The following is a 12,630-nucleotide window of genomic DNA, read 5'->3' on the forward strand; positions in this document are numbered from 1 at the left end:
GTGTCTGCTTATGGATAATTTTCAATTTCACAGCAATTAACAAATGAAGGGAAAATCTCAACACTCATCTAGTTAACATGTTGTAGTTCCACACCAATATGAAACAGCAAAAAATTTTTTATCCAGGACGATAGGTCACAAAATCAGACAAAATAATGTCAACTTCTATGATCAATACTTAAAAAATTCTGCACAATGGCTAATAATTAAAAGTGATTTAAGACCGTTTGACTGTATTTTTGTGATCTGTTATGGAAGCCAAAATTAGTCATGTTAGGCTAGGTTCACACTTCCGTTAAATTGTATCAGTCACAATCCGCTGCTCTGGTAAACAACGGAATCCATTTAGCGGATTCCGTTGTTCCCATAGACTTGTCTGAGCGGTGGATTGTGACTGATGATGCTGCGTTGCACCCTCCGCCCGACTGATCAGTCGTGGAACGACTGACCGCGGGGCGGAAGGAACGCAGCTTGTAACGTTTGTTAAGCAGCGGAATCCGTAGGATTTCGCTGTGCATGCTCTCTCTGGCTCCCTGCACACATAACCAGGATACACTTCGGGTTACTAAGCAATGCGCTTTGATTAGTTACCCGAAATTTACACTGGTTACGTGTGCAGGGAGCCAGCGCTAAGCGGTGCACACTGGTAACCAGTGTAAATATCGATTAACCAAGCAAAGTGCTTTGCTTTTAGTTACCATGGATACGTGTGCAGGGAGGCCGACACTTCCCCGCTCATCTCCGCCCCCTCCCGCACGCCACATGTATACACACACACACACACACACACACACACACACGTCCCCAGCCCTGCAATCTCCGCGGCACTGACGTCCTCAGCGCCACGGCCCTGCTCGGCTCCACCCACCGTGAACTCCGCCCCCTTGCGCTCCGCCCCCCGCACACAACGGAGTCAGACAATGAATTCTGGTCTTTGTAATCCGTTGTACAACGCATCAGTCACATGCGTCAAGCAACACATGTGACTGATGCAAAACAACGGAAATGTGAACCTAGCCTTAGATACAATCTACAAACAAAAAAAAAGCCATCTAATAACCCAATCTATAGTATGGTGCAAAGATTTTTAACAGGTGCGGGAAAAAAAAGCTGCAAAGTAAGGTATGCCCACATGTCTAGTAATCATCCAGCAGCAAAAAAGTTTGAGTTTTTACAAAACAGATCTGTGAATTAGCCTCCTGTTACCTCCCATTTGAAACTGATCCGATAAAAAAAAAAAAAAAAAAATTTCAAAAAAAAAAATGGATGGATCATTAACAGATCCGTTTTACATAGACTTCAACGTAGGAAAACAAAACAAAGAAAAAAAAACATGAATCCAGCTGAAGACAGGTTCTCTTTGAAAAACTGATAACACAATTTAACCTGTTAAAGTAAAAAAGGTATGGCCATAATGGCACCATTATACTCAACTAAAGGGGTGTTCCCATCGCAAAGATCCTATCCCAAAATGTAGTAGGTGCAATAATTAATAATAATAATAATAATAATAATAATAATAAAATAGCAAATGCCTCTAATTAGAAATGTAGTATAGTTCTCCTAATATAGCCATGCCTCTTACCTCATGTACAGGGTATTGCACTTTAGGTATCCATGGTTATGACCATGAGAAACTGTCACTATGAGTGGACGCAATCACTGATACCCAAGCTGCAATGCCCTGCACATGAGGTAAGAGAAATTGCTATAATTAGGAAAACTAAACGACATTTCTAATTGGAAGTATTTGCTACTAATTATTACACCTACTACATATTGGGATGGGATCCTGAGAAAGGGGAGTACCTCTCCTTAGATATTTTGGTGCAATAGCTTTTCCGTGGATCGGGGTTGGATTGTGGGTGGGGTCTTTGGCTCTGCCGTGTATCCTCTGCATTTCGGTTCGGTTCCACTTGCGTTTTGCACTAACTAGTACAATCCGATAAAACATCAGACTGCAATCACACCAGTGCAAAACTATGGGGCAGTGTCCATCTGCAATTGATTTTATGCCATAGCGGCATGCGTGATTTTCAAATACCTCATAAAACTGATTATCTTTATTGGTATACATTAAAATAATATAGCACCCAGTGTTTAACCAATAATCCACACAAAAAGAGAAAGAAGAGCCAGCACGATCTGAGAGTGGCATGCATCACATAAAAGTGCAAATTCATGGATTTATTCCAACTGTACTATAATACAAAATGAGATTTTTAGCAAATTGATCAATTCTTTGAGCCACTTTCAGATCGTGCTGGCTCTCTCCTCTGTTTGGTTGTAGTTATGCTACATTGGTCTGGTGGCTGACCACCACCATGCTATGTACGCCTGACCTTGGTTTGCAATATATTCCTCCTGTTGGTGGCTGTTCACATTCAGCTGCCTCACCCTTTTCCACAGGCATTGCTAATTAAGCACCATACTTGGATCTGGTCCGCCTTTATTAATGGTTGCTGGTCTGGGGCTGTGAGGGTCAGTTCTGACATTGTCATTGTATGTGTGATGTCTGCTGCATATGCTGGGACCTGGGCTGCCTTTTATCCGCAGTTGCCTCTTTTAGCGACATGGAAGCGGTTATATATAGGTTACATGGACATGTGCTGCAATATCGTTCTGCTTTTGATTTATCTGGGGGCATGGCACATGATATACATAATATAGAGTAGGACCCAGCTATTGAGATTTACCGTGACGTGGCAGGGGTGGCTCAGGGAGTTGATCAATTGTTTGCTGGGGATCTCATTTTGTATTGTAGCACAGTTGGACTAATTCTGTGAATTTGCAGTTTTTATATGATGCAAGCCATTTTCAGATTGTGCTGGCTCCCTTCTCTCAATAATCAACACGGTAGTTTGCAGGGTCTCCTGAGGAACCTTAAATTAAAGGGGAAACGCATCAAGGCAGAACGTATTTTGGCATCTTTTAAAGGGAAGTAGTTCATCTTTATCTTTCTATAGTGGATAGGTATGTGGGTTATTATACCCAATTTGTATTTGAGTATTCAGCTGCTTTTTGTTAGGGTACTTTCACACTTGCGTTATTTTCCTTCCGTTACAATCCGCCCTTTTGGGAAACAGCGGAATCCGTTAACGGATTCCGCTGTTTCCCATAGACTTGTATGGTTGACGGATTGTACCAAAAGGAGCTGCGTTGCTTCCGCTGGGCGACGCTCCGTTGCTTCCGCCCAGCGGGAGGAACGCAGCATGTAACGTTATTTTGAGCAGCGGAATCCTCTGGATTTCACTGCGCATGCTCTTTTTTTTTTTTTTTTTTTTTTTAAATCAAACTTTATTTTGGCTCGCGGTGGCCGAACGTTCAGCTGAGCGCCCGGCCGTCGGCAAGTCACAGCGCTCAGCTGAATGACCGGCCACCAGCATGCCCGGCCGCCGGCAAGTCACAGCGCTCAGCTGAGCGCCCGCCCGCCGGCATGCCCGGGCGCCGGCAAGTGACAGCGATCAGCTGATCACCCGGCGGCCGGCTGCAGGGAGCGATCAGCTGATCACCCGGCGGCCGGGAGCGATCAGCTGATCACCCGGCGGCCGGCTGCAGGGAGCGATCAGCTGATCACCCGGCGGCCGGCTGCAGGGAGCGATCAGCTGATCACCCGGCGGCCGGCTGCAGGGAGCGATCAGCTGATCACCCGGCGGCCGGGAGCGATCAGCTGATCACCCGGCAGCCGGCTGCAGGGAGCGATCAGCTGATCACCCGGCAGCCGGGAGCGATCAGCTGATCACCCGGCGGGCGGGAGCGATCAGCTGATCACCCGGCGGCCGGCTACTGGGAGCAATCAGCTGATCACCCAGCGGCCGGCTGCAGGGAACGATCAGCTGATCGTTCACTATAGTCTGCCGCTGGTAAAACCGGGAAAAAAAAAAAAAAAAAATCAAAACGAATTGCGTTGTTTTGCAGCATCCGTTGCATCCGTTGTGTCACTATATGCAACACATCCGTTGCATCCGTTACACAACGCAATGCAACGGATACCGTTCAACGCAAGTGTGAAAGTAGCCTAAGGTGTATATCCTGTGTTTGTCTTTGACACATTGTGTTCTTAGACCATGTATCTTTTATGAGGTTTGTTATGGTCACCTATTTTGTTACAGCGGTCTTATTTATAGTGACTATTAACTGCACTTATAGTATTCTTTAGACATAATAGTGAGAACCCCTTTGGGCTCTTCATGAGCAGATGAATTGATCCTATTATTGGCAGGATAAAGAGGGTCAGCCGACGTGGACGTGCCCAAAAATTTATGACGTCATACCTTCCGTTGACAGGTAGGAACTAGTTCTCTAGGGTTTCCTAGGGACTCAATAGACTTAGTCCCCCTCTCTTACCCTATTATTACACAGGCCATTTGTATTGTTAATTGGAAGTTTTTGTGAAGTATTCTATAGCGGCATGTGGAATGAATTGCAGCATGCTGCATTTGGCAGCAAGTCTCGGGTCACACACCCCCATACAAGTCTATGGGAGCGTGTGAAACATTGCACTACACTCGCATGTAATGCGAGTGCAATGCGATATACAATGAGACACAGGCGGGAGAGGAGATGGAGAACATCGCTCTGTTCCATCGCTCTTTTACGCAGCTGTGATACGATCGCAAGATCGCATCACCGTTGCCTGGCCCTAGGCTGACGCTCGCAGCAGAGGGTCATCATTAGCATATCGCTTCAGATGCTCTCACATTGGAAGCTATATGCTAGTGGAACCTTATCCTTTCTAAGAGCCTCCTTTATAAAAATTCCACTCATTCTATCCCAAGTGTTCACTATCATAATGGCACCGAAGGCGGCACATGCTCAGACTGGAATCTCATCTCAATTCCTTGTGCTAACCATATGTGAGACAAACCACACAATGACTAATTGTACATTGGCAACGTTTTCTACACAGACCTAGGTCTGCATAAGATAATAAATATAAGCAACATAGTGTACTTTAAGGAGGAGACTACTGCATGTAAATTGAGAGTCATCCCTGCACCTGTCCGCTGTGCGGACAAACACATGGAGCGTCACACAAAGCTAGTCACATCTACCATTTGCCTAAGACAACTCTGCCTAATGTTTAGGAGTCTCAGTTCAAGCGCTCTTCTCAATCACGTCAGAGTGGTACATTACATGTCAAATATCTGACCAATTTCTGTCTAAGCAGCTTAAAATTCCTGTGTGCCGGATAACTGAAATAACCTTAAACATCTGACTGCCAAATAACTAGCTACAGTATATAGCAAAGTGAGTACACCCCTCACATTTTTGTAAATATTTTATTATATGTTTTCATTGGACAACACTGAAGATTTGACACTTTGATACAATGTAATGTAATCAGTGTGCAGCTTGTATAACAGTGTACATTTGGTGTACTCTCTAACTCACAGCCATTAATGTCTAAACTACTGGCAACAAAAGTGAATACACCCCTAGGTGAAAATGGCCAAATAATGCCCAATTAGCCATTTTCCCTCCCCAGTGTCATGTGACTCAGTGTTATAAGGTCTGAGCTGTGAAGCAGGTGTGTTACATTTGGTATTATCGCTCACACACGCTCTCATACTGGTCACTGGAAGTTGAACATGGCACCTCATGGCAAAGAATTCTCTGAGGATCTGGGAAAAAAAAAAAAATTGTTGCTCTAGATAAAGATGGCCTAGGCTATAAGAAGATTGGCAACACTCAAACTAAGCTGCAGCACGGTGGCCAAGACCATACAGTGGACTAACAAGACAGGTTTCACTCTGAACAGCTTTGCCGTGATCCACCGCAGAAGTTTGGTGAGCATGCCAAATGTCAAATCCAGACATTGTTTTTTAAAACAGATGTAGGACTGCTGCCAGAGGTTAAAGGGGTGGGGGGTGAGGTTAGCCTGTCAGTGCTCCGACCGTACATCGCACACTGCATCAAATTGGTCTGCAAGGCAGTCGTCCCAGAAAGAAGCCTCTTCAAAAGATGATGTACAAGAAAGCCCACAGTTTTCTGAATTTAAGCAGGCTAAGTACATGGATTACTAGAACCATGTCCTGTGGTCTGATAAAAAATCAACTTATTTGGTTCAGATGTGTCAAGCTTGTGTGGCGACAACCAGGTGAGTGGAAAGACACGTGCGTCTTGCTTACAGTTTAGCATGGTTTGAAAATAATGGCTGCCACACAAAATATTGACACTCCAGGCACAATTTGGCTATTTTCACTCTGGGAAGTACTCACTTTTGTTGCCAGAAGTATTGACATGAATGGCTGTGTGTTGAGTTATTTAGCAGGTACACCAAATTTACACTGTTATACAAGCTGTACATGGAGTACTTTATATTGTATCAAAGTGTTATATCTTCAGTGTTGTCCCATGAAAAGATATAAAAATTTACAAAAATGTGAAGGGTGTACTCACTTTTGCAACACTATATATAGATATTTAAAAGACATCTAAATTGTTGGGAATAGAAAGGATTTATTGTACTATTAATACGACACAAGGAAGACTAGAATATCTGTTTCGGTAAATGGCTGACTAATGTCATCATCTGCAAGGTTAGTCTGGTCAGAATTGCATGTATAAACAGCTTTCCACACGGATCCTTCTCACTCCGATGCCGTAATCAATAGAGCCCTTGGCACAAAAGGGGTGAAACCGCTGGAACCATTACATCAAATGCCAACTTCTAGAGCATGTCTTCTGCAGAATATAGCTATAAGATTAAGTTATGGTACAGAAAATGGAAATTAACCCTTCATCACACAATGCACTGCTGGTATTACTGCATAGGGCAGAAAAAAAAAGGTAAAAAAATAAATATTGGCTATTATAAGACACGGAGACATTTACAGAAACGGACAGATCCCATTCCTTGTGTAGTGACCAGTAAAACTGAACCGTAGATGTGTAAAGAGCAGGGGAAGCCAAGTATGTCTCTTTTACAAGGTTTATTGAATTTCTGCGATCGTTATTGAACTTCTAAAATATGGTCAGACTTATATAGCTGAACCAATCAGCTGCCATTTTAAGAGTAAAATGTTAGGAAGGTTGAACGTGCCACCAACAAATGGCAAGATCCAATGGACTACTTCCCTCATCAGTGAGAGCAAGTTCACACTAGCGTATTTTCAGCCCAAGTGCTATGAAAAATGGCCAGCACTCCGATCAATGTTACTCAATTCAACAGTGGAGATTAGTTTGGGTTTTTTTTTTAATCACACTGAATCTGTGCATGGGGAGGAAAAAAAAAATAAATACTCAGCAAGCACTAGTTTCTTCCATGTCTTCGATGAGTCTTGACACAATCAAGTCTATGATACACAAAAAGCAAATTCCATGTGGAGCCACCGCTCTATTATCGGATTACGGATACATTGCAATTCTTTGACAACGGATATTTAAATAACTGATGCAGTATAAAAAACAGATTGCATACCGATGACAAATGAGAAATAAATCCTCAGCCTATCTGCATTGAGTATTCATGCAGATGAACCCAATTTATTTTTTTTTAAAGAGGTGTCTAATACAAAAAAAAAAAAAGTTATTATTAACTACTTAATTTGCATGCCACTTTATACCAGGCAAATGAAATGACCAATTTGGTACTATATTTCCAATAATGTTAACATGTGGTAATGTTGCCACTCCTACAAATGTCAGAACAACATTTTGTGAATTCACACACTGAGCCTTGGTTGTTTCAGAGAATGTGAGCTGCCATTAACCACAACCCTTTGTATGGAAAGACCTAAAGCTGAAAGAGAAACACATCTAAGCATTGCACCATTACATTATATGCAACTAAAGACAAATGGCAGATTCAGATAACAGTACTGCTGGTATATTGTGCTGCCCACTTTAAATACTTTAACACGGATGGCCAATGCCTAGAAAAGGATAGCAATGTCTTACCACCCAACACCCCTACTAATCAGCTGACCATGGTGCTGGCGGCAGCAGCCGGAAATGCTTAGTTCCAGAGCTGCTAAGTATTCTGATTGGAGCCATGGTCGGGTTCTGCACATCCCCCTATTGATTTGAATAGGCGGCGGATGTGCAGTACCCGGCCATAGCTATTATCAGAAGATGGAGCAGTTCTGGAACTAAGCATTTCCGGCCACCTGCTGCTGCCACTGAGAAAACGGCTGATTGGCAGGGGTGCAGTGTGTCGGACCCCAGCTGATCAGACATTGATGAACTACCCGAAAGATAGGCCATAAGTGTTAAAGTTGTGGACAACCTCTTTAAAAAGGATCTTTCACTAGTCTAAACATGTTAAATTGGCCACATCATAAATTAGTGACTGCAGAGAAGAAGAAAATAGGTTTTCTTTTTAGATCTCCTTTCCGTTGCAGAGATATTAGCTCATACAGTTTAGCCTCTAATTTCCCTTTCAACCAAGTGGGTGCTCGAGTAGTCATTTTTGTGGGCTTGGGGACAGGGTTACTTTTTCTACTGTGCAACGTTTAACAATCATAGGCAGGAGGCGTCATGCAGAATAAAACATGTAATTGTGACAAGTTTACAGTTAATAACAATCTCATCAGAAAAAGACCTATTGTTTGGGTCAGGATTTTTTCAAAATGTATTATACAAATATTTCTTGTAATATTTTTAGAAGTTTAGAACAGTCTTTTAGATACTGAAAGACATGTAATGACTCACAGCCCTGCTCTCCTCACTCATCCCACTGCCTTCATCTACTGAGATTACAAGCAGGATAGGGGTGTAGAGCAAAGCGGTGTGTTATAAATACCTCTTCATCTGCAGCCCCTCATCTCATGGCACTACCAGTCAAAGTAGAGTAGGTCTATGTGTCATTAAAAACAGGTCTCATTTCACAATACTGTCAGCTTTATACTACTCCCCCCACACTGACTGTGCAGTGAGAGGGGAGCTGCAGAAGTGTTTGTACTGAGACAACTCTGCTCCCCTCTCCAGCCTGTAATCACAGTAGATGTTTAGTGAGGAGAGCAACGCTGTGTGTACATGTCTCATATGAATCCAGGTCTACCATTCTGTGAGGTTGTTTTTTTTCTTTTCTCCTGTATGATGCTGCCTGCTTTAGATTAGTCAACTGCATACGGAGGAAAAACAAACTCCTCCAGAGACAAATCTCTGCCTTTCCTGAACACAATACAAATAGGCATATTTATTAAAAAAAAATAAAAAATACAAATATCTGGAAATAAAGCACAAGAGACAAACATTTTCTATTTGTTTTATGTGTTATTTTCTACAAAGTATTGGAGAGAGAAGACACTGATTGTACTACTCAGTCACCAAAAGGCTAACTTCTTAACTTCATAAAATAGCAATTAAATATCTGCACCAATATGTTTTCTAATGTTAAATATGAAATGGAAGAGACAACCTATTCTTTTGTAGTTAAATCAGATTTTTTTCCCCCAACCTGTTGTGGTTTTGTGAGCGAAAACTGGGCTATACTGTATATCTCCCCTTAATGTGTGTGGTATATATCCAAATAGTAGCGATAGACATATCTAGTTATCGATATAGTGTGTATGTATGTATGTGTATATATATATTTTGATAGATACTGTCCTAAAACGCCTTTCTGCTAAAACTCAGTGGGTATGCTGGCATTTAACGTATACATGCACATACCTCTTAGGCTTAGTGTGCAGTGCGAACTACGAGAATTAATAAAGAATAAGAATACTAATAAATAAGTTCCTAAATGACGTTTAAAGATACTAGCAGATTATTATTAGTCCACATTCCTTTAACAGCTGTCTTGAAAAACAATATCCCTGAATAGAAACGTACACCTCTAATTAATTGGCCACGCTACTTTGCGGGTAAATGTAAAATGGCACTGTATACTATTACAAACAGCAGATTCTTCTCAATGAGGACTGTGGACTGTTCTGTCACTTTATAGTAAAATGCATTGAGAACAAAGATGTCAAATATTTATAGGAAGTCACATTATTATGCAGTGAATCTTTAAGCTGGCCATACACATTAGAAGTCTGCCATCCCTGCCTAACGATTAATCAGTGTCCATATGTATATGGCAGCCCAGCACATGTCAGCTGTTGGAGGAAATCCAGATAGAGCATATTGGAGCTCAATATGCCCAATCCTATTCTCTCCTGGAAAATCATCCCTTTCACCAATTAAACACATGCAGAAAAAAACAAAATGACGTCACAAACCTGTTGCTGGGGGTATTGCATTCCTCCCATGGTACCGTGAGTACGTCCCTGTATTCCCATTGGATATCTTTGTGGGCCTTGAGTTCCATATGTCTGGCCAGGATAAGGACTGCTTTGTTGAGTCTGTGAGTAGGGGCTACTGCCCATTCCATAAACTGGAGGCCTTTTCATTACCATTGGATCCATTGAACTGCCCTGTTTGTACACAATAAAAAGAACATGTAAATGCAGATATCCTTTGTTGGCTGGCTTTGCAAGCATTATACATTTGTACACAAATTATCATGTTTATATTTTTAGAGATTGTACATTAAATGGAAAATAAAAAGAAAACAAAACCCAAAAACACCCTACATGTTGTTCTTGTCTAGTCACACCAAGGAGGCCAGCATAATAAAAAACAAAGTAAACTTCAATCAGGATGGCAACATGCAGAGGTCAGAACATGCCAATTACAGAGAATATTTACGGTAATCACAAATTAACCTATTGTTTATAGTCAGGTTTTTGTGATCAACACCTTTAAAGTACTTCTGGCAAATATTATATTTAGTTTACATTACATACCACTATCCAAAATAAAAGTAAAGTAAAAAAAAAGATAAATCTTGACATTTTCAAACTTGCCAGTAAGGGTGTGTTTTTTGTTTGTTTTTTTTAAACTTCCTTGTTTGCTACCATATGTACATAGCCACAATGGTCAGACCCTGGTATTGTTGTGTCTAATGAGTGTGTGCAAACGTCTTTATAAATGGAGGGGGGGTGGCGGGGTCAGTTGTGACACTTTAACTCCTATATCCTGTCCTTTCAGAAAGTTTACACCAAAGCTACACACAAAAAAAAATAAATAAAAAAATAAATTATATTATACCCACATACATATATATTTATTTTGGGTGGGTATATCTCCATCTACTTGTGTACAATGGAAATAGTTTTTATCCCGTTCTCACTGCCAACGGTTTTTATGTCCCATTCTTAAAGAGCCATTTTTTTTCTCCTCTCTGGTGACACTAAAATATTTATATAACTGCACAATCAAGAAAACAAAAGTAAAAAAAATGATATAACTTCGGCAAATATCTGCATATCATACCATCTGTAAACTGAACAGTGGATTATCTTTAGGTTTGATAAAAAAAAAAAAATAAAAAATATTTTATTACAATACTCGGACTTTAGACAGAATGTCAGCAGAACTTCAGCATATTCTTTCCTTTGGTTCCATAATTGCTGTTTTTTACTTGAACAAAATGCTGGGGTAGTGTGTGCTTAGATGAAAAAGCAGGTTCAAAGATCTACCGTGTAGCACTAAATATATATCATTTAAAAAGTTGCCTTGTATTTTGTGTGCAGCAGGCCCTAGTTGTGAAGCCTGCAGGTGGTTACAATGCCTGCAAATATGCCACGCAAGGACATTTGTAGCAGGCATAACGATGGCTCAGTGTTGTGCAATGCATGGCTCTTATTGGACACAGCAGATGATTTGGAAGCAGTGTAAAGTTTTCTGCCTTCCTCTCTATGATGAATGCTTTGTATTCGCTCTATGGCTATTCCGAATGCAGCACTTCAAAGCTGACTGGCTGCTTTACATAACAAAATTGGATTGAGATGTACACATCTTGTAATTTAAGAGTCAACACATTTTATCCAAGCCTAGGATAAAGAAAAATTTGCTGAGTTATAAAACTTGATTACATTTAAAACCATACCCAACAAGAAAAGCATGGGTTATATACTAGTGTACATATACCAGTGTTTTCCTGAAAATAAGACAGTCTTATATTATTTTTTGCACCAAGAGATCCACTAGGGCTTTTAAGGGGAGGTGTTATATTTTCCCCATGAACAGTCCATATCTATTCTTGAACAAAACAAAAAAAAAAAAACCAAACATTTATTCAAATTTAATCATGTCCTCACATTTTGGAACATTAACTTTTTTGTGGTTAATCAATTACTAGTTGAGATGTACATTTTCTTTTCTCATTTTCTATTCTCTTAGCGCAGAACCCGTGCTATAGTGTTGGTACATGCCATGTTTACTATGGTTTAAATTAACTGCTTAAATTTATTATTCTTTATGTACTGTTAAGTTTACCTGCACGAGAAAGCCAATAAAACAATCGTACTTACCAGACCACAAACAATCTGAGTTGGCAAGTGAATGGTCTCTCACATACAAATCTGTCGCTGTCCGGTCCCCCTGAGTCCCACTGCAGTTGACTGGAAGCAGCATGACTCAGCATTAGTAATAATAGTACCCGGTCTGTAAGAACTGCACTGCAATGTAGCTGGAACGGTGAGGGACCAGGCAGATCTCAATGTGAGCGCATTCACCATCGACACTTGCCAACTGTAATTATTTAGAGTCTGATGAGTGTGATTCTTCTTTTAATTTTTTCTTTCTTTTTTTGGTGTGGGGGGGTGGGGGGGGGGGGGTGTTCTGCTTTCTTTG

The 12,630-nt window shown here is 41.1% G+C and overlaps 1 protein-coding gene across 8 annotated transcripts in view; it reads right to left on the reverse strand.

Moving 5' to 3' along the window:
• ARID1B (AT-rich interaction domain 1B) overlaps positions 1-12,630 on the reverse strand; it is a 572,492-nt gene that overhangs the window by 504,762 nt on the left and 55,100 nt on the right. For all 8 annotated transcript variants that reach the window (XM_075339668.1, XM_075339666.1, XM_075339669.1 and 5 more), the window contains exon 2: positions 10,173-10,367. In XM_075339668.1, the coding sequence (XP_075195783.1) occupies positions 10,173-10,367 (195 nt within the window). The remainder of the gene's footprint in view (positions 1-10,172; positions 10,368-12,630) is intronic.

Source organism: Anomaloglossus baeobatrachus, chromosome 3 (genome assembly GCF_048569485.1).
Source record: "Anomaloglossus baeobatrachus isolate aAnoBae1 chromosome 3, aAnoBae1.hap1, whole genome shotgun sequence".
NCBI classification, from domain to species: domain Eukaryota; kingdom Metazoa; phylum Chordata; class Amphibia; order Anura; family Aromobatidae; genus Anomaloglossus; species Anomaloglossus baeobatrachus.